At 39.6% G+C, this 23,632-nt stretch overlaps 1 protein-coding gene across 1 annotated transcript in view; it reads left to right on the forward strand.

The window, feature by feature from the left end:
* Positions 1-23,632, forward strand: part of ABCA13 (ATP binding cassette subfamily A member 13) — a 420,155-nt gene that overhangs the window by 178,114 nt on the left and 218,409 nt on the right. Inside the window, 4 exon segments of the mRNA XM_004438384.2 lie at positions 7,787-7,901; positions 9,227-9,556; positions 11,419-11,488; positions 13,036-13,167. Coding sequence (XP_004438441.2) covers positions 7,787-7,901; positions 9,227-9,556; positions 11,419-11,488; positions 13,036-13,167 — 647 coding nt within the window.

The raw sequence follows: 23,632 nt of genomic DNA on the forward strand, positions 1-23,632 counted from the left end.
ATGTCAGGCTCCTCACCTTGTAGGGATGCTCATTGCTGGCCTGACTGCCTCATCAGCTTGTGCTCAGCAATGCTCATGCTGTGGAAACCGAAGAGGCTGGATGAATGCTCCGAGGGGCAGCCCACGCCCTTTGGGGCAGCACTCACTGATAGGACGTTCTTCCACATGCTGATGTTCAGAGCCAAGATGGGACTGATGTTTTCGGGTGGTGCTATGTTCACAGAGGTGTGCATGCAAGTAGGCACCTCCCTTCTCCCTGACTTTCACAAGTGAGTTAGCAAACTAGGAACAAGAAGGTGAAGAATGGACACCAATTCCACCTCACTCGCGGTTAGGGAAGCGCACACACTTCTGCGCACAACTGGCCCACGCCGGGCTGGAGGACACAGCTTAAATGTGAGCCTTAAGTGCCCCTTACTTCACCCCTCCCTACCCCCGCATCCAAGTCACCAATCATAAGGGACTGCAGCCACTGTGCTGGGGAAGGCAGCGGAAGCAGAGGACTGACGCAGCCTGCTGGCCCAGATTCCGGAAGGGGAGAGAAAAGGGGAGAGTGAGAAAGCAAGACAGCTGGGTCCTCCCCGCAGCAGCTAACCACAGTGTTCTGGGCTCTACCTGGGATTGGGGTCATGGGGTGGTGGTGAGGGGGTGAGGGGAGAAAGGCAGGCAGGAAGACAGTGGGGACAGGCCAAGGTGTTGGAGGTGTGGGGGCTGGAATTTGATCCCGCCCTATACTTGGATCAAAGTCCTGCATCTTGAGCCACCAAAACGAAAGCCAATTTCTTTGTGTGGTTCCTTCTATACAGTGTGTTTTTGGCTTGACATGCTGATCATTTTTCTTTGAACTCACTGGGTGGTACTAATAGAGGCCAACCATGGAGAAAATACTATTAACGAGGTGTTATTAAAATGCAAATTATGATTCGCCACCTTCAGAAAGAGAGATGGTGACAATGAAATGTTTATGAAGATCAGAATATCCTTTCTAAAAGGCTTAAATAAATAAGAGCGTTTGATTTCCTAATTGCGACGTTTATTGACAGTGCTTTTGTTTGGGTTCCAGAGCTAGGGATAAATAAGCAGAAGAATCTGGAACATATTTGTTTGGTTCATGCTCTCCTGACAATAGGGAGGGGACAGACAGCCCTATATCTGAGGTCACCTGTACATCCCCGATTTAATGTTTCTTTTTTTATTGTTAATTTTATATACAAATGAATATCTATCAAGAGTTGAGAAAATAGAGAAAAAAAAACATCCTTCATATCTCTTCTAAAACATCAGTTGTTTTCTGTTTGGGGAACGTCCTCTATTTGTTGTCCTTGTGATGTGTATTTTACATACTTGAAATCATGACATCTTGCTAAGAGTGAGAGTGTTTGTGCTGTTTCTTCGTTTGAAAACCGTTCATCGAGCACTTGCTATGCGGCGTGCACTGTGGCTGACTGACAGACGTGGTAGTGGAAAGAGATGTCATCCTGCCTTCAGGAGGTGGTAGCTCAGGGGTTATTAGACTATATGAGACTAGAGAACCTTGCATACGCCTCCTCTGCTGGGGGTCCTGAGGAGTGAGAGTCCAGGGCCTCTTAGAATCTCTCTCCCCATGGAGGTATATAACGCTTCAACTTTAGGTAACGCACCTCTTCCAGGTAGTGAGGTCCTAGAGGGGATTTGAAGTCCAACTGTGCCATCCTTTTCCTCTCCCTCTTTCTCCCACCTCGTCCTCCCTTGTTTCCTCTCCTTCTACTCTGTTCTGAAGGCTATTCCCCCTTCAACATGCTTTCTCCTTCAGGATTTTTTGAATTCATTCTGTGCACAAGTAGTTTCATTATTTTCTTGTTCTATTTTTATTTTTTTCAAAGAACCATATTTGGGCTCTATCAATTCTCTTTTCTTCTTTTGTCGTTTCTAACTTATTTGTTATTTCTGTTTTTATTTTCATTACTTCCTTTTACGTATATTCAATGTATCATATTGTTTCTTTGATACTTGAGATCAATGTTTAATTCATTATTTTTTCGTTTTCTTTCTTTAATTTATGTAGTCACCTAAGAGAATGACTTTTTTTCCAACCATTCCTGTAACTATGTGCCCTTGATCTAATATGCAGCTAAAAGTTCATTGTTTTCTAGATACTTGCAATATGCGTTTCTGCCATCTTCTTGATCCAAGAGCTGTTTAAGTGGAAATTCCTAGTGGAAATTCTCAGAAAATGTAAACATAGGCAAAGATTCTCAGCTTACTCATAACAAGAGAAATTCAAATTTAGACTACTCTGTGATAGCATTTTTTAAAATCAGACTGACAAAATCCAGGAATTGCATTATACACACATACACATGTACAGCCAAATTCTGTTGATAAATCCTAATTTTTACACTGCCATCAGAAGATATTATCTTTACCATTTCCACTTTTTGAATGTATGGCATTTTTCTCTGTCAACTAATAGATAATCTACTTTGTGAATGATTTTTAGGAAGTTGAAAAGAATGTCTAATTTCATATTTTTAGAGCAGAGAATTTGATCTACATTAATTTTACTTAGGATTTCTCTATCCTGACTTGTATCCTCTTCATCTGTCCCAGACTAAGATAGATAAATTACAGCCCCCTATTACTTGAATGTCCTCCTCCCTTTTTGCTGGGAGAGGGACCTTTGAATGTTGGTGCTATGTGCCCTTGTGCACAGCTGTGTGTAATTGTGTTCTGGGTCGTATTTAAAGCTCTGTGGACATAATTCAATCTTGTATGAAATTACATTGATCACCTCTGCTTTTTTTGTTTCTTTCTCTTTCTTCTCTCTCTCTCTCTTTGTATTCCTATTTACTTAATATTCCTTTGCCCACACTTTCACTTTAAACTTTTCTGAAGTATTTTGTTTCAGGCATGTCTCTTGTACGCATCATATAGGTTCTTATGTAGGTGAGGTTAGCTCTTTAATAGTATGGAATGAATTACATGTATATGTGTAATATATCTTTTTTTCTATCCTTATAATTTTGCTTTTAAATTAATATTTAGTAATGTTTTATTGTTGTTCTACTGGTTACCTGATGGTTATAACTTTATAAATAATATCAACTTTTCTTTTTACCATAAGCAATAAAATTTTAAAGTTGTTTCTCTTCTTCCATCATTTACTTTTTCTTCTCCATCATGCAATTTTAGTTGATATTATCTCACTTGCTGTCTTCCTTTGTACTGTTAAAGATGCCGATACTTATGTCTACATATGTCTACATATGTCAATGTTAAAAAATAGCCTTTGATTTTGTCATTCACCGACTTATTCTTCCAAGATCTCTAACTCATTCCTCTATCCTTCTAATTTTTGTTTGTTGTATCATTTCTACATTTCAGGAAACATAACATTTCTGATGTCTTGTCATCTTAATTTCCATTCTTGTTTTAGTCTTATTTTTACTGGAAAATATGTTCATTGCTTACCTTTATCATTATCCTGTCACTGTCATTTACCAGTCATCCTTTGGTGGACTGAAGTTTGTCTTCTAGTAATTTCCTTAAGAAGATCTCATGAGATAATATAACCTGAGTTCTTACACACTTAAACCTCTTTGCAGCATTTATATTTGAAAGGCAGCTTGGCTGGATTTGAATTCCTTAGCTTACTCTTATCTGTAAGCATCTTGTAGAAATAGCACCATTATCTTTGACTTTGAATGTTATCATGGAGAAATCTGAGGCCACTTTGATATGTTCCCTCTTTTATAAGACCTGGTAATTTTGGCAAGTTTCTAATGACTTGAAAATTAAGTACATTTACTAGGATGCACTTCTTTGTTGACCATTCTTGGACAATTTTCCATGGCACAAGATGAGACCTTTCAATGTGTAAGTTTAAGTTTTCTTTTCTTGATATATTCTAGAGTTTCAAGTTTATTATCTTCCAATATTTGGTTTTTCTTCTTCAGGGACTCCAATTGCATGAATTTCTTTTTCCTGTGTTTCTTATCAATAAACTTTCCCTAATTCTTTTAACCTCTTTCTTTATTTCTGTTTCCTTTAGTTGCATTTCTCGTATGCGTTTTCTATGTCGCTTTACTGTGTTTTGTGCAGTATCAATTTGCCCTGTGCTTCTAATTTTATCTTTATTTGTCTGATGGCTATTTTTTTCCTTCTATTTCTTTCTAAGTCCTTTAGTTCACATTTCATATCTTCTTATTATCTTGCCATCTCATCACTGAATTGTAACAATTCTGCTGTGTAGTGTTTTTTAAGGAGGAGATCGCCTTATTAAATATTTTTAAATTGATGGCAAAAATATTTGCTAGTTTCATCAGTTGCTCCATGTCACCATCTTTTTGGTATGTGTTCTTCATTTGTCGATAGTTGTGTGACTCTCAACCTACCTTTATTTCTTATTTTTTAATGTTATTAAATGTTATTAAATTTAATGTTATTAATATTTTTTAATTTATTTATTTTTGAGGAAGGTTGGCCTTAAACTAACATCTGTTGCCAATCTTCCTCTCCTTTTTTTTTTCTTTTTTCTCCCCAAAGCCCCAATACGTAGTTGTATATTCTAGTTCTAGGTCCTTCTAGTTCTTCTGTGTGGGATGCTACCTCAGCATGGCTTGATGAGTGGTGAGTAGGTCTATGCCCAGGATCCAAACCAGTGAACCCCGGGCTGCCAAAGCGAAACGTTTGAACTTAACTGCTGCGCCGCTGGGCCGGCCCTCCACCTTTAGTTCTTGTGTGAATGTTGTGCTAGATTTTTTCGTTGTTACTCATTTTGAATGAATTGGGTATTCCTGGCCAGTTGTTTGCAAGAGAGTGCTGTTGGTGGGGAGGACCAGGTGACATTAATGGCTCCATAGCTTAGTCTCTTTTCCATGGCCACAAGGATGGAGTGCTTCCTACAAATATATGTATTCTTCACATAACTTTCTCTTCTTTGTTTCCCTGAAAATATGGTCTAAAGGTAGGAGTGGCTTCTGAGACCACCCAGTTTAACGTGCAGCTTGATACCCACTTAACACGTGCTGTTCTGTACGTTGTGCCCTCAGGATGTGCCTAGCCTGTAAGAAGTGTAGTTCTGATGGTGCATTCTAGATCTGCAAAGGGTGGGATTTTGCTACTGACATCTCTCTTACCTACTTTTTTGTGTGACTCCCAAATGAACATAACTATTTTTGCAGCTTTTTAAAACACTTGGGCATCTCTTCCAAACATATATCAAAATTGGAATGTAAGTTTTTCCTTTCTGTTGTTGATCTTGAACTGGTTTCCAGGAACAGATTAGGAAAGAGTTGTTTACATAGCTGTGTGTTACAATTTCTGATCTCCAATTTCTTATTCTATTCAATTTCTACCAAATGGCCTCACTCAGACATGTAGGTGCAGAGTGTCTGGACAATCTCTGGCACCTTGGGTCATTGCCCCAAGAACTCTAGAGTTGGGTTTATCCAATTCCAAACCTATCATGACTTTCCTCCTTGATAAAGATGCAGGGGTCCATAGGACACACGTGATAGCCCCAGAAACACAGTCACAGAACTCTGACCCAACCTGACTTCTGAGGCAATAACTTAGATGGACTCTAAAGATTATATTTGTGTGTGATACTTATTGGCTCTTTTGTAAGATTCAAGTTGCTGCAAAAATAGAGCTTAATAGCCATCAATTCCACTGTTGTTAAGTAAAAAAGGTAAAGTTCATGAACAAATAGACAAATGTTTTTCAAACCCCTTTCCCGCAAATAAACTCAGTATTAGTTTTTTCTAACTTTACAGGTGATCTGAGCTTTAAACAGATGGCATTTGTTGGATTGCAAGTTGACACAGTTTCTGGCATTTCCTCTTCATAGGCTTTTACCTACACTGAATACTATAAAAATGAGGATTAAATAAAAAACCCAGAAGTCACAAAACTGAAAATCTAAAACACTCTGCCCTCTGCAAACAGTCACTGTATAGCAGAGGAGTTAATTATATTTAACTTTAAAATGAAATTCACCAAGTTGACAGCTCATTATAGTTGTCTTAGGCAGAAAAATGAATAAAAACAAAGAGATTAATTTCCTTTTCTTTTTTACCCATTCATGTCTTTATTAACAAATATTTGGCTTCCACTATGTGGTTGCCTTTGCCAAGCAGTGGAGGAGCAGTGGGAAGGCCTGCCACAAAGGCCTTACATCTAGTGTGAAGTGCAGACATCAATAGTCCTGAGATGTTCCATGCTGTGGATTGTGCTTGGAAGGAGAAGTCCCATCAGGGCTCAGGGAGGCCATTGCAGCAGGGATCCATCCAGACATTTCTCCATCTCCAGAGCCAACATCTTTGTCAGATGCCCTTTTCTCTTGTCTGGACTGCTTCACCTGCAGTAGCCTTCCAACTCCCTCTTCATAGGCTTCTCCACCTGCACTCCATTGTCTACACTGCATTCGGTGGTCTTTTTAAAAAAGCATGCACGTGATATGTCACCTCTCTGTTTTGCTCTCTCCCTCCCCTAAAACTCTTTCATGGTATTCTCTTGTTCTTTGAATAAATCCAGTGCTTACCCTGATGCACAACATCCTTGCATGATCTGGCCCCAGCTAATGCTCCGTCCAACCCCATCTCGTATGAATCCATGAGGCCCTTTGCCACTCCTGAATTATGCCCCACACGATCGTGTCTCCAATCCTCGTGCTTGCTGCTCCTCTGCCTGGAGCAGCCTTCCTTCAGATTCCTACAGGACTCATTTCCTCACTTTTTCTGTTCTCTGCTCAGATATTTCTTCCCCAGACACCTTGCCTAATTACCCTATTTGAAATAGCATCCCATCTCACTGTTGCTAAAGTCATTCTTTTACATACTTGACATCAAATCATATATCTCTTTGTTTATTGGCTTATTTTATGTGTGTCGTGTCGTCCCCCCCACCCCCCACTAGAATGTAGGATCCGTAATGGCAGGACCTTTCTCTGTTTGGTTCATTCATGTATCACATGCCCAATAAAATGGCTTGCCCTTTTGGTTGGTCTCAGTGATGGATCAGTTAATGTGTGGATCTAGAGCTGAGAGGGTACGAGATGATAGGACCCAGGATTGGGGTGAGAATGCCCACACTTAAAGGATAGGGAAAGGAGAAGTCACTAGTGAAGGAGACTGAGAAAGTTGACAGGAAGCCAAGAGTTGTTCTAGAAGCTAAAGAAGAGAGGGAAGGAGGGAACAGTCAGTGTTACCAAATACAACTAAGTCAAGAAGGAAAACAATGGAAAAATCCCCATTGGATTTGAGACATAGCTGTCATTGGTGTCCTAGATTAGAGTCATTTCAAATACGTGTTAGAAAGAGAAGGCCTGTTAGAGTGGGCTGAAAAGTGACTGTTGGGGAAAAAGAAAGGGAGGCTTTCACTGGCCAATTCTCACATATTCTATAGGTGGTAATCCATGATCAATTGATCTCACTGATTAAAGATAGATAATGGTCCCAATTAAGTGGGGAGATGGTAGTCATGAATTCATGACCATTTCCTTCCCACCTGCTCTGCTTAGGAGAGTGTCAGAGAGGATTAGTGGGGGACAATCTCTACTTAAGGACCTTGAACGGCTGTGTTTCCTTTGTGAGTTTGCACACCTATAAAATGAGGACACAAAACAGCCGTCCAGCCTAAGTCACAGGCTCATTGAAATGGCCAAAGGAGATACTGTTCCTGAAAGTGCTTTGTAGCTTGTAAGAACAATGTAAGAATGCGTGCACAGGTGCGGTACTTACGTGAGCCTGACTGAATAGAATCACTCGGCTTGCTGTCGGATGCTGACCCAATTGTTTCCTTACAGGTTCTTGAACCACGTCGGTTTCTTTTTCCCGCTAATAATGATGCTGACATGGATGGTGTCTGTGGCCAGCATAGTTCGAAAGCTGGTTTATGAGCGGGAGATCCAGATAGAAGAGGTAAGTAGCCTTGGAGCTTGCCTGGGAGATGAGGGGAGACTGGGGCTTTGGAGATGAGTCCCGCCCCATAACTGACCCCGACTCCCCTCTGCTGGGGTTCCTGTGAACAGCCTGGCTGAGCCCCTGTCCCAGGAAAATCGTTTTACATCAAAGTCCTAAGCCCTGCCAGAGGTTAGCAGGTATTTCCTCGAGATGGAAGGAAGCCAAAGGACAGGCACTTGAAGTTGAAAGAAGGAAACCAATGTGGCTCATTCGGCAATTTTTCTACAACCCGGAAAGACATAATGGCAGACTTTTCATCTTAATTTGTGATTTGACTTCTTCATGTACAGCCTCGTCATTTTTGTCCTAATATTGTTAAAACTTGAAACTATCAAAGCTGCTTTTAAGAATGAAAGTTAATAGAAGTATCTGGTAAGGATCTGCCTCCCCATTTAGCCAGCAGAGTCAATGAGTGCACGTTATCTACTTAATGTCTATTACAGTGAAGAAAAGGCATGGCCAGGTACAATGTGCTTATCATTCCATTTTGAAGAGAACTTGCGCTATTGTTTTGCATGTTGTTTACCTATTTAGGACTGACTTACTCCTGGATTTCTGTGTTTCTTTCCCATCCAGTTGTGCCCCTGGGCACAGGGCCTGGGACTGAGTGTCAGTCTTGTAGGCTCCCCTGCTGCCGCTGGCCCAGTGGCCGCCCAGCGTGGGTGCATCAGGACGGTTTGTTTTTATTTTGTAAGTAACCAGCCCCACACTCAGAGACGTCACCCTGTTGTAGAGGAGCAAATGGTGGGTTTAGTGGGTTAATTAATTTTATTGTTATTACTTCAAACACGTTATAAAACCGATGCAATAATCCCCCCAACTGAACAAGTGAACAGCATAAGGCCCAGTATCTCCCCTTTCATTTTTCTCTTTGTCTTTGTTGAATGAAACCAACATAAACAAAGCAAACCAACAAAACCCAAATAAACAAGAAAACACAATGAGCCTGCAGTCGTCAATCCTGAGGTCTAGGATCTGCTCCTCCCTTTCTACTGTGTGTTCTTCCAGTGGGTGAGATGGTTTTAACGTCGCCTCGTCTTGGTTCTTGCTCCCCTGAAGTGGTGAACGACCTACTCTGTAAGGGGTTCATTCAAATTAAATTATGGGCTCTAGGAAAAAGTGTCTGGTGCAGTGCCTGCTGGGTGCGGGATTTCCAAGCCAGCGATCACATGGAAGTAGCAGCATTGGCTTGCCTTTCCACCTGCAATTGTTCTTGTTCCGAAATCCGATCTGTTCTTTCCCAGGCATCTGGGTGGTAACCCCCGTCTCCCTTCTTTTGACAGTACATGAGGATGATGGGAGTGCATCCGATGATCCATTTCCTGGCCTGGTTCCTGGAGAATGTGGCCATGTTGGCCATAAGCAGTGCCGCCCTGGCCCTCATTCTGAAAATAAGCGGCATCTTCGCATACAGCAATGCCTGTGTTGTTTTCCTCTTTCTCCTGGATTTTGGGGTGTCAGTCATCATGCTGAGTTACTTTTTGAGTGCATTTTTCAGCCAAGCGAACACAGCCGCCCTTTGTACCAGCCTGGTGTATATGATCAGCTTTTTGCCCTACATAGTTCTGCTGGTTCTACGGAACGAATTAAGTGTTGTCATTCAGACATTTCTGGTAAGTGGGTGGTTTTGTAAAAATGCAGAGTAAAACAAAACTGCCATCTACCCAATAAAACAAATCATCACCTTCAACATTTGAATGGATCATTTTCAGATCCCTTGGGCTTTCTGATATCCGGTTTTCTTGCTTCTACTCACGTAGACCTTGCCTTGGGAGTTCATTGAAACTGCATGGTTTTGCTGGAGGGCAGCTCATTAAGAATTGACATTTTTCACATAACAGGGACTCTCCTCTGTAGACTCTTTGGGAACTTGGTAGTATCCTAAAGGAAGTATATGACTTCAGTTTCTCTTTGTTTCATGCATGGAAAGAAATAGATTTCCAAAGCTATTTTAGAAGTGAAAAATAAACATTTTTTTCTTGAAACATCACGAATTACATCACATTAAGTGGAAAAATCTCTCTATTAGCAATGTCAGAGTCGTTCATCCATTTAAAATGTACCTCTCAAAAAGGTATTAGAATACTTTCAAGTCTGTGATATAAAATACATGTACAAGATAGAAACTCACTCATGCTTTTATTTACCAGACTATTGCCTGGTAAGCACAGTGCCAGTTGCGTAGTAGAAACTCAATCCATGTGGAAAGAATGGACAAATGATTGTTAAATGGTCAGTTTCACGGTGCCAGTGCCATCATTGTAAACATTTGCATTATGCTCAGGGTTTTACTTACCCCACAGGTCAGGCAGATTCGTCAAATTGCAGTCTGTTGGGGGTATGACTGGAGTTATTAAGAGAGAATTCGGGGAAGTACTGAGGCAACTTAGAATCTCAGGCTGCCCCTGGGCATTTGAAGGCCTTCAGAAGTCAATTAGTCCCGCGCAGCATGGCAACAGCCTTAGTGTAAGCTCACTTATTGGGAGGGGTCGACTTCTCTGCTCATTTCAAGCCTTAGAGTAAAATACTTCTGTGAAAGCCAAATTATTTTTCTCCAACATCAATAAACCTTTCAGTCCTCCATGATTTCTACTGGCCATTTACACACAGTGTAGACATGCATGCATGATGGAAAAATGGTGCTCTTTAATCAGTATTTTATCCACTGATCTGTAGTCATCAGTTTGATTAGCTTATGTCACACCTGTAATAATTCATAACCATCAATTTCGCATTACTGATATTTAGGTGTTTTCAGAATTGTTAAAACAACTGGGACCATTCAGTGCCCCTCAAATGCTCCTTACATGTATAAAAAGAGCCATTGACCACCTGGCCTGGATTTCAAACACTGATTTTTGTCTTCAATCCTTATATTTAAGAGTTCTGCGCATACAAAGTTTGATTTCCTTTTTACACGTCCAAATGTTTTCTACCAAATAAAAAAATCTAACTCTGGCATATTAGGTTTTTAAATATAAGATGCTTTTTCAACGGGCTTTTTTTCTGACATAGAACCTCTCCACTGAAAGTAAATAACATTTTCCTCCAATACGCTCTCTTTCTAGTGTAGAATATTGGATACGTGCCGTCAGTTTGCCTACAGTGTGCTCCAGGGCATTCACTTCATAATAAAAAATAGTAAATTGCTCTATTCCATTTTCCATTGTTTTGTCCTATACATTTCTGTATACACTGCATTGGATTTATGACACTTCAAACATTGCAGTAAAGAGAAATAATTCCTTTTAACATTAGAAACAAGCTTGTTATCACGCTTTTCAGAATAGGCTGACATTCGGCTAAGTCTTCCAGGTTCACATATTGAAATCACCGCCTGGAGCAATGGTTTGGCATCCTTAGAGCTGGAACGTGTAGTGTCTCCTCTATTTGAATTTAGTGCTGTGGATTTTCTGTGGCCCCAGTCAAGCCCTAACGTGCTGTTTTTCTCTTCACTCCATCAATCCGTGGGCAGTGCCTTCTCTCCACGACCGCCTTTGGACAAGGAGTATTTTTCATTACATTCCTAGAAGGGCAAGAGGCAGGTAAGGGAATGCATTTTTAAAAAGTGACTCTCAGTGATTCAGGTTTTTGGAAATTTAAAGTTATCATGTTGCAAGTGGTACAGTAGAAAGTCTTCATTACAAAGCGGAACATGTGGAATGAGATTCTGGTATTTGGTTTAGTTGATGTAGACACCTCCCACCACCCAGCTGCCCTGGTTTTAGGAACAATTAAGAATATCCCGTGCTTCAGACACTATCCAAGTGAGCCACTCAGCTAATGCTTGTTCTTTTTTATAACACCCCTGATAGACACAGTGTCAACTTAGCGACCTTCTGAATTCTTCCAAGAACGGGGTGTGCACACACGTCCCATCTCTTAGGGGATTATTGAACTGGAATCTGTCTTCCTGGATCTCCTGCCCACTTTTTCCAGTTTCTCTTTCTAATTCCCTCTTTCACATGACAGTCATTCACATATTGTCAGCTCTCATCTTTACCTCCAGATTTTCTGGGTCCCTCCTGAAGGTCAGTATCCAGAAATAGGTCTAACCAGCATAGAATAGAGCACAATTATCTCCTCCATTTTTGTGTAATTTTATCCCTATTAATTCAGCCTAAAATAATATTTTAAAAAAATTTTGGCAGCATTTTTCACTTGTGTTGAGATTTAGACAACAAAAATCCTAAGCTGGAATAGACATATATTTCTTAGATGTTTATATGTTTTTTGTGGTGTGTTTTTGTAAACACTTACAGGCAAAATATAGAACATAAGTGAAACTCAACTCTGGATATTGCTACATTAGCCCATTAATTTGGCACTAGTTTTGGAGTTCTCAGACATTTCAGTAAAGCATATTGAACTGTTCTTTAACAGAAGAGTAATCCTGAATGATTTATCCTAAATTCCTTGAACTGATCCTTAAACTAAATTGGATCAAGAAGGTACAGGAGAAAAATAGTCACTGTTGATCCTTTGAATATGTTGGCCCAAATTCCAATAAGTGCACAATGTTAAAATCTTTCTTTTACTGAGTTCTAGGCTGGTACCATAGGAAAATTGAGAAAAAGGCATATTTTTCTTAAAACAAAATTATATTTTAATCCAGCAAAATTTGCAAGCATATTGTAAGAAAATAATGACTCTTTCCCACTGCAGATGTTATATATCCTGTTTATATATTTTCCAGGAGCAGAGAGAATAATATAATTTAGAGTTTGGGTTCTCAAGGAGCCTTATATTTATCTTTTTTTTGAACATGCTTATTTTCCTTAAATATAGATTTATACTTTAGTTAAGCAAATAAAACTAGATATAAGTAAATCAACCTTTAAAAAATTTTACATGTTAAATTTAAATATTAAAATGTTATTAATGGTCACTCCACCTGATATCCTTGAAATAAATGTGAGATTAAGTAAACTAACATTTCATTTGAAGAATTATGACCAATGGTGTTGACCTTCCTTTTGTTTTAGCTGTGTTCAGCTTTGCTTGAGCTTCCAGAACTAATAAACTCATCTTACCAAAATCTACACTGAAAGAGGTTGTACAGTTCTAACTCTGACCTTTCCCTTCCTTCCAGGGATTCAGTGGAATAATATGTACCAGGCTCCAGAACAAGCCACCATGACATTTGGCTGGGTTTGCTGGATGATTTTCTTTGATTCAGGCCTTTATTTTTTATGTGGATGGTACTTGAGCAACTTGATTCCTGGTAAGAATTCTACACTTTAAAAGATGACAAAATAAATTTAAAAAACAGTTTGTACCAATATATGTGAATATTAGGATAATTATATATTCTTTAAATAAGATGTGAAAAAGGGAATTCGTAGGATATATTTTAAATGGAATGTGAATATTTGAGGAAAAGATGGTGCCTCTGAACCCTGAGTGGAACAGCAAAGGCCGTGTGAAGACAGAACAGAGGAGCCAGACAGATGCTGGATGGGTCCATTGGGTCCACCATGCAGCTCCCCAACAGGTGGGCTTCTGTCAGCTGAACGGAGAAGACCCTAGTTTCCAGGATCAGGGATGAGGGGAGTGAGGGTGGGAGAGTCTGTGCCGTTGGCCCCTAGGGAACAAGGTCAGGGCAGAGTTCAGAGAGCTGCATGGAGCGGGAGTGAAGGACTGCACTCAGCCAGATCAGCTGGGCAGAACCTGGAGGAGAGCCAGGCCAAATGAATTCTTTTGTGCTGCGGGTTGGGGTCAGGAGCTGCCTCCAAACCCAGAGCTGTCAGTGGTGTCATGGGTCTGGAATTTCTCCCTTGTGGCACGTTTCTTCCTTGGTGTGGCAGGTGCACCCTGGAGTCAATGAGAGAATGGGCCACAAATGGTGATGAAGTTCCCCTCCTGTGTTAGTGGGGAAGGAGGTATGCATACCACACACCAGGCTCAGGATAAAAAGAGTAGAAATAGCACTTAATTTTTTTTTATTTCATATTTTTAAAAATAGCGTTTTGATGGTATTATATTTTTGCTCTGAAATTTCTTGTGATTCTGGCTCTATACTTTACAAAGCAACTGGATATTTCAAGTGGCATTGAACCTTTTAAGTTAAGAACTAACCAAAAAAAGAGTCTAATCATAAACAAATTGAAAATGCAGGGACAGAAGAAAAAAACCCAGTTCATTCTGTTTACAGAAACATATTCCAGAGTTGGAGAGCTCATGCATCATTTAACAATGAGTAAAAATCAAAATGATATGGGTCATCAAAAAGATGATTTTATATAAAATTGGGAAAATACAGCCCCTGAGAGGTAGAGACAGAGCATAAATTAGATGGTGGATGCACCCACTGGGCCCAACAGGTGGCCTTCTGTTAGCTGAACAGAAAAGTGATTTATTTTGGAAAAATTTAGATCATATTGTCTTGGGTACTTTGAATAAAATTTAACAAAAGGTGGATTCTAGGAAGCAAGAGATAAACAAATGAACCGCGAAGGCCAGAGTGAAGGGGAGACTGGAGGAAGCAGTTGGATGTTAAAAAGAAGCTAGTTAACACGTGAAACAGCTGTTATAAAATGTGTACATGATGTTGACTTTAAAACACATGAGGAGGTGGTAATGAGTAAAAGAAGGCTGCAGAAAGTCAGGCCGAGGCCTGGAGGATGAGCCGGGGGCACCCCAAGAGTAAAGGCCGGGAGATGCAGACACTTGACCCGAAGGTGGTCAGCAGAGATGGGGCTGCAGACTCTTGTTCCTCCTGAGGAGGAGACGCAGATCAAGTGGAACAAGAAGAAAGGTGGAACCGTCATTTACCAAAGAGAAGAAAAACCCAGATTTGCAAAGTAAGCATTCACCACATTGGATACAAAGTTAATAAAAAGAAATCTATATCTGGATATGAAACGGCAGATGTCTTGAACTCCACGGACAAAGAAAAGAATCCAATATACACACAATGGAGTACTACTCAGCTTATATACCACATCTTTATCCATTCATCTATTGATGGGCATTTGGGTTGCTTCCACATCTTGCCTATTGTGAGTAATGCTGCAGTGAACGTAGGAGTGCATAAATCTCTGAATTGTTGATTTCATGTTCTTTGGCTAAATACTCAGTAGTGGGATAGCTGGATCATATGGTTTTCTGTTTTTAATTTTTTGAGGAATATCCATGCTGTTTTCCATAGTTGCTGCACCAGTTTGTATTCCCACCAGCAGTGTATGCGGGTTCCCTTTTCTCCACATCCTCTCCAATATTTATTATTTCTTGTCTTGTTAATTTTAGTCATTCTGATGGGTGTAAGGTGATATCTCATTGTAGTTTTGAATTGCATTTCCCTAATAGTTAGTGATGTTTAACATCTTTTCATGTGCCTGTTGGCCATCTGTATATCTTCTTTGGAAAAATGTCTATTCATATCCTCTCCCCATTTTTTGACCGAGTTGTTTGTTTTTTTGTTGTTGAGTTGTATGAGTTCCTTATATATTTTGAAAATTAACCCCTTGTCAGATATATGATTGACAAATATTTTTCTCCCAGTTTGTTCATGGTTTCCTTTGCCTTGGAGAAGCTTTTTAGTTTGAGGTAGTCCCACTTATTTATTTTTTCTTTTGTTTCCCTTGTCTGAGTAGACATGGTATTCAAAAAGGTACTGCTAAGAACGAAGTCAAAGAGTGTACTGCCCATATTTTCTTCTAGGATTTTTATGGTTTCAGGTCTTACATTCAAGTCTTTAATCTATTTGGAGTTAATTTTTGTGTATGGTGTAAGGTAATGGTCTACTTTCATTCTTTTGCACATGGCTGTCCAGTTTTCTCAACACCATTTATTGAGGAGACTTTCCTTTCTCCCTGGTATGTTCTTGGCTCTTGTGTCAAAAACACGGATGGACCTTGAGGGTATTATGCTAAGTGAAATAAGCCAGACAGAGACAGACAAACACCGTATGATCTCACTCATATGTGGAAGATAAACAAACACCTGGATAAGGAGACAGATTAGTGGTTACCAGAGGGGAAGGAGGTGGGGGAAAGGCAAAAGTGGTAAAGGGGCACATATATATGGTGATGGATAAAAACTAGACTATTGGTGGTGAACATGATGCCGTCTATACAGAAACTGATATATAATAATGTACGCCTGAAATTTATACAAAGTTATAAGCCAATATCACCTCAATAAAATAATTTTTTTTTAAAAGCATCTGACAAGCATAAAGACTAGCAAAAAACAGGTTCTCAGCAGTGTGTAGATTAACATAAAATTTGGCCAGGGATCCAGAAGGATCTGAATTTTCCCCTCAACCCTCAGGACCTGAGGCCTGAGGATCTGAGAGCAATATTGTCACATGTTGAATTAAGGCAAAAGGGTTTTTGATATTCATCCCATGCTTTCCCTGCAAATCCCACCATGGAATTCTAATCAACTGGGCAGGAGTCCTGGGTGAGCAAATCCTTTTGCCCAGACTAGAGGCAGAGAAACAGGAGTCAGAGGGATCTTCTTCTTCAGATCAGAGCAGAGCTGCCTTCTGGGCATTTCCAGTGGGTGACACCTGGCTCCTCCTCACTTCTCCAGGTTGAACCTGCTTTAGGAAAGAGAAAAAGGGGGAGAGAGAGACAGACAAAGAGAGACAGAGAGACAGAAACAGAGAGAGGGGGAGAAAGAGACAGAGAGAGAGAGAGAAACACAGATTGGAGAAAGGAGGCCTGGCTCTGTTGCAATTCTGCAGCTTTTGGAAGCATGACTGAATAAAACCTGAATGAAGTAGGGCAGCAGCAGTAGCTGGCAAGGGAACTGGAGAGAGAAAGGCTTTTTGGTCTGATTATTATTATTGTTTTGGTTTATTATTATTTAAGATGGGTGGCACAACTGCGTGCTTGTGTGCTGGTGAGAATGATCTGGTCTCAGGGAAACACTGATGCTGTAGGAGGAAGATGGGAGAAGGGCTGGAGCGCATTCAAGAGTAGGTGGGAGAAGGGGGCTCAGGCCCGCACTCGCACATAGAGGGACGTTCCTCCAGGGCGCAGAGAACCTCTCGGTACCGTGCTGGCTGTGGGGCCGTGGGCCGGGAGGTCTGGAGAGGTCCTCTTCTGGCTTCATCTGTCTTCTCAGGGCAGTAGGGGTCACGGCTTTGGCATGTGGGGAGGAGGTCGGGGGAGGAGAGGCAAGCACGTCTCTCAGCTTGGGGCGGCCCGGCAGCTCTCAGCGCCCTCTGGAGGTGCTTGTCATGGACTGAATTAAATGTCCCAATGAAAGCTCTAGTCACAGGGAAACAAAAACAACATCAAAACAGGGATACCAGAAAGAGGAGATAAAACCATGATTGTTCCTAGTTCATATACCAGGATCAGCTGGAAAAGAGGTACAACCAATCAGATGACTGATCACAAACACTCACATAAAAATCAATAGCGCTGCTGTGTGTCCTCACGAAATAGAGAGTATAATGGGGACAAGATTTCATTCTCAATAGCAATACAATAAAATAGCTCGGTATGAATCTGACATAAAAGAGAACATATATCAAATAAAAAATTAAAAATTTGGTAAACATAAAATAGATTAGAATAAGTGGAAGGAGAAGCCATATTCCTGAATGTGGATATTGACCATTTTAAATATGTTGATTTTCTCCAAATTAATATATAAATTTATGTAATTTAAATTATATAACATTTAATATAAAATATTATGTTAATGTAATGTAATGAAACTTACACAAATCATTTAAAATAAATAATACTAAAGAAAGAATTTGTTTTTAATTGAGGAATGTTTCTAAAGGATAGCTTAAAATATAAATTAATGATAATGGTCAAAAATTACTGAAAATAATGAGAAGGACTGGTAGCTGATGATTATGTAAAACCTCACTATAAATTGATAAGGATTAAAATAGTTAAGTGCTCATGTAACAATAGTTAACAGAGTAATGGAACAGAGTAGAAAGTTCAGTAACCAATTCACTTGTAAATAATGATTTACTTTGTGTTAAAGTTTCCATTTTAAATCAATGAGAAAGAATAGACTAATTAATCAATCTATTAGGGAGAAAAAATTGGACTAATTCATAAATTCATGAGAAACAAATATTATTAAAAATAATGAGTAAATAGGAAAAATATGATTTAAAGATAGGGAGGGTCTTTCTAAAAGTAATGCCAAAGACATAAATAATAAAAATCAATAGTTTCCATTGTCAGAATTTAAATATTTCAAAATATCCAAATAAATAAAATTATAGGACAATTTGCAAGCTTATAAAAACTATTTAATGAATACATGAAAGAAAACGTTAAAATTCTCAAGTCAAATTTTAAAAAGACACATCTCAATAGAAATACTAGCAAATAACTCGAACAAAAGATTCATTAAAAAGGAAAAGTTTATATATAATAAAATTATAAAAAGGTTTAATGTCACACAAGGGCATCAAATTCCAAATACATAAAAGACAATTTTTTCCTTCTCTGACTATGATAAAAATGACAATAACTAATGCAGGATTATGTCCGGGAAAATGAAACAACTGGTGATAATGTCAATTGACAACCACCTTGGGTGTCAAATTTGTAATATGTATAAAAAATCCTTAGCATATTTATTCTCTTTGACTCAAAAATTTAAAGAAATATCCAGAGAAATGCAAAATATATGTGCACGTAGATGTTTCTTGCATATTATCTATGAACACAAAAATCTGGCAAGCTACCTTTTTAAGAATAGTAGATTGATTAGGTAACTTCTGTTACATTGTAATTTGGACTACTGTGAAATAGTATACAACTATTGAAGTCTCTTTTACAGGAATATACGTGCGTGGGATAAGGAAGATCGTATGCTACCATGGGCCCAAAGCTCTCTATGAAATAAGGAATAAAATATAACAATATTCAGTTAAAATTTTTTTAAGCATATACAATTTGGTTCATATGCCAAATTGGTTGGAGTTTATTTATGTGGAGTTGTATGTGTCATGTTTTTTTTCTGTTTTCAGTTTTTCTGCTTTCAACAGGCATTTCTCCTATAATTCAATTAAACTACAAAAATTAGCTATGTCTTTTAATTTTTGTTTTTTCAAAATGCCAAATAATTTAATAAAAGGAAGAGAAAGCAAAAGTTTTTGAGGGGATGGTGTATAAAACTAGCAGGCAGAGAGACATGTTTTGGGAGCAAACTAGTATGATGTGGCCTGAAAGAATTTAATGCAGTAGTTTTAGTGATGAAAACCCCTTCCTTCCCATTCTTCCTTAAGAAAAGATATAAGAGACTTGGGGTCTGTTCTTCCCAGAAGGAGCTAAAGGAACAGAACTATCAGTAAGATGTAGATATGCTGTGAGCGGGTAGGAGGCAGCATTGCTAGAAAGGTAATGATGTGCCATGTGGGTGAGATGGACTACAGATGAGGGACAGGGCGATGAGAACTACTGGGAAATGGGGCCTCCAGGCCTGTTTGGAGTCTGAGCCAGCTCTGATTCTCCTACCGTCCATTCAGCTCTCCTGCCGGGCGGTGAATCGAGTTTTGGATCCTGATAACTCTTGTGTGTTCTCTCCCTCTTCTTCTTTTGTCTTTGATCTGTCCTCCCCCATGTCTCTCAGGCTGCCCACCTCCTGGCCTTGCTTCCCACGTCCTGTGACAAGTTTCCAGCTTGGGCTTATATTGTTTGGACACTCAGATCTCCTTAGAACAAGGTTTCCATTAATTTTCTGCTTCTTTCTGCTTCCGGCAGCTCTGGACACCAGAGATTAATCACCTGGCCAAATGTTGCCCCAAATTGTCAGAAACACTGCTCTGGGGAAGGGGAGATTTGACAAATGTGTTGGGGGATGAAAAGGTGAGCATGACCACAGGCTTTCTAGAAGATTCTCAAAAGAATGTAATCCTAGTGTCTCTGGATCAAGCTCATGGGAGAGGAAAAAATAGAGAAATGATGGCTTCTTGCAAGAGCAAGAAACACTCAAAAGACTGAGCCCTAAAAAAATTGAAAGTAGGGTCTCAAAGACCCTACTTTGTGTTCATAGTTGCATTAATCACAATAGCCAAAAAGTGGGAGCAACCCATGTGTCCATTGATGAATGAATGCATAAAGAAAATATATTATATTCCTACAATGGAATATTATTCAGCCTTGAAAAGGGAGGGAATTCTGACACATGCTACAACATGGATGAACCTTGAAGAAATTATGCTAAGCCAGTCACAAAGGGACAAATACTGCATGATTCCTCATATATAAGACACCTAGTGTGATAGTTAATTTTATGTGTCAACTTGACTGGGCTAAAGGATGCCCAGATAACTGGTAAAACATTATCTCGGGGTGTGTCTGTAAGGGTGTTTCCAGAAGATATTAGACTGAGTAAAGAAAATGGCCCTCTCCAATGTGGGTGGGCATCATCCAATCTGTTGAGGGCCTGAATAGAACAAAAAGATGGAGGAAGGATGAATTTGCTCTCTGCTTGAGCTGGAACCTCCATCTTCTGCTGCCCTTGGAGATTGGAGCTCCTGGTTTTCAGGCCATGGGGTTTGGACTGGAACTACATCCCCAGCTTTCCAGGGCCTCTAGCTTACGGACAGCAGATGATGGGAGTTTCAAGGCTCTACGATTGCTTGAGCCAGTCCCTCATAATAAATCTCTTTCTATGTATCTATACATGTCCTACTGGTTCTGTTTCTCTGGAGAACACTGAGTAACACAGCTAGAGTGGTCAAATTCACAGAGACAGAGAGTAGAATGAGGGTTTCCAGGGACTGAGGGAGGGTAAGATGGGGAGTTGGTGTTTGATGGGTATGGAGTTCCAGTTTTGCAAGATGAAAAGTGTTCTAGAGATTGGCTGCACAACAGTGTGAATGTACTTATCACTGAATGGTACATTTAAAATGGTTAAGATGGTAAGTTTTGTTATGTATATTTTACCACGATTTTTTTTTTTAAAGATTTTATTTATTTATTTTTTACCCCCAAAGCCCCAGTAGATAGTTGTATGTCATAGCTGCACATCCTTCCAGTTGCTGTATGTGGGACTCGGCCCCAGGATGAACGGAGAAGTGGTGCCTCGGTGCGCACCCGGGATCCGAACCCGGGCCGCCAGCATCGGAGCGCGTGCACTTAACCACCAAGCCACGGGGCCGGCCCTTTACCACGATTTAAAAAAAGAGACTGAGCCCTTGAGGGAGGTGTCTGGTGTGCACAAGTGTCACTTTCTAGATCATACTTGAAGGGAAGAAAAGGGAATTGGGTGAGATCCTGGAGGAAGGCAACTGGGCTGAGAAAAAGCTGAGTGATGGTGGGAATGCCCTGCCTGGGAGAGAGCACTGAGTGACTCCTTGTCCTGTGAGTCACCATCAGCCAAGCTGGTGGCTTTCAGAAGAGCATTTTGTTTTCTTTTAAAAGCTAAATGAGGTCAACTTGGGGCTTAGAGGAAAAGGAAAAGCCATCTTCCTTAGGAGACCAGGAGACCTAAATGTCAAAGTTGGTAATCTTTTGGAAAGATTTTGGCCATGTGGGCCACGCTGTGAACTTGCCTACTTTGGGTTGGGGAAACCATTGTCTCCTGTTTCATCTTCCTTCACTCTTCTAGTCTTACATTCCTTCAGGCTTCTCATTCTCTGCCTTCCCTTAGGGAAGGTCAATATATCAGCCCATTGTCTCCATGCACCCACACCTGGACTCCCACTCTCTCTCATGGTGAATTTCTACTTCTTAACCTCTACTGGTAACATCTACTCAGAAACTTGAGCTTTCAGTTATCTCAAAACCAGCTGTCACCCTATATCCATATCCATGTATACCATATACCATATACACCATATCCAGCCAGAGGCAAAGATCTGCTGATTGATGTTCTAAGTCTCTCTTGCATCCATGTGGGTGTGCCTTGTCCAGGGAATGTCTCTACTCCTTTACTGGGTTATACAAATTGTTCTGTAACCTGGAATGAGTTATGATTCCCAGCCAAGTCATGTTCTACACCTCACAGAGGGAAGCAAAGACAAAAAGATCTGGAAGCAACTTTTGAATTACAAGCACTCATCTCTACTTTTTGCTTTGAGAATTCGAGTAGTGAGTTTTTATGCTTCTTTTTGTGACTGAACTACCAATTTTAGCTACTGGCTAGTTAGGAAGGAAAACCAGAGTCTATTCTAGAATAAAATATCAAAACTCCAAGATCTTTATAACATAGGTATAAAAATAAAAAGACACAGAGTTGGCAAAAGATGACAATGAATATTTTTTCCTTTTTTTATCATGAATTGCTGATTCTTTTATTTCAATAAAGTGAAAAGAAAAGTTGGAGTTGGCAATTTACATATCCTTAAATAAGATAGAATATTTATTTTTAACTTTAACAAAGTCTGCCAATAATAACAAAAAATGAAATTGTTAGAAAATATTGATGGGCTTTCAGATTCCTAAGCAGGATTGCAATTTCTAGGAGCTCTCTGACCCGCTTCGTTCTTTTTAAGACAAATATTTTGTAATACTAGCTTTACTCTCTTGAAATGGAATTCACAGATGATAAGGCCAACTTACATACACGATTCAAAAAATGAATGTAATATCTTAACTGTAATATAAAGAAGTAAAAAGAAAGAAATCTGCAACAAAATAATCTGTAAATTCTCAATGCTCAGGCCTGACTTGATTAGAACACAGAATGAGGTACTCAGGTACCTCCGCCTACTTATATGGAATAAGTTTGGATTTAAGGGAAGGAAAATGATCAGAAGCCATTTGGTACTAAAAGTGAAGGAAATATATGAGTGGAGATAAATGTAGGCACTAAAATAAAAACTAATATTAAGGTAACAGATCAGACTTATTTGGATATGATAAAAGAGATGGAAATAACTTTAAAGTAGAAAAATGTGGAAGGAAAAATTAGACTCAAATGAAGTAGGCATACTCTCCGATAATTGCCTGTGTTATCGGATGGGGTGAGTAATGATGGTGTGACGGAAGATACATGTGTCTCATCATTCCACTCCATGTCAGTGGCTACATTTGGTCTCCAGTTTTTTAAAGACTTTGGTTATCATATTCTTCAGCTGGTGACAGAAGGAGGATCGATTGGACAAAGAACAGTAATATTAGAGGGCTTACAGAGAAGCCAAGGGGTACATTCCTGGGAACAGCATCAGAATAAGGTTGAAAAATAACAGGAAACCTTCATATTAAACATTTCAATGTGCAATTTTTACAAAATGGATTTCTTGTTACTTTGCTCTAAAATTTTAAAAAATATGCATAGAATGACAATAACATGAAATAGTTTTCAAAAAACCATCATTAAAAACACTTAGTGCATTTCATGAAAATCTGTGAATTTAAAAATATTTGGTTCTAAGTTTGTTAGAAGCAATCTCCAGTCTTTTGTCAGATATTCGCATGGTACGGGCGACATAGACTGTACAGCTGTGCTGCATTGCAAACTCAGAAACAATGAGTCGGCATCACATTGATGAGGTGGTTTTCTGAAATGATGAACAACTCCAACTTCCACATCAAACAATAATCTTCCACTGGTTTACAAGGTGGCTGCATTCCTGGAAAATTCAGTGCGTATTAAAACTGCACAGAAACTTTGGGTTTATATGTCCTAGGCTTGAATAACTATAAAGGGCTTTTCATTTTTATGAATGTGTCTGATGAGCATCACAGAATGCAAGCCAAGGACAATTCTTTGTTGGGCTGGGCTGGTCTCCGTCTTTGTAGGACACCTAC

The sequence above is a fragment of the Ceratotherium simum genome, chromosome 1 (assembly GCF_057802395.1).
Source record: "Ceratotherium simum simum isolate JZ-2026a chromosome 1, ASM5780239v1, whole genome shotgun sequence".
Lineage (NCBI taxonomy): Eukaryota > Metazoa > Chordata > Mammalia > Perissodactyla > Rhinocerotidae > Ceratotherium > Ceratotherium simum.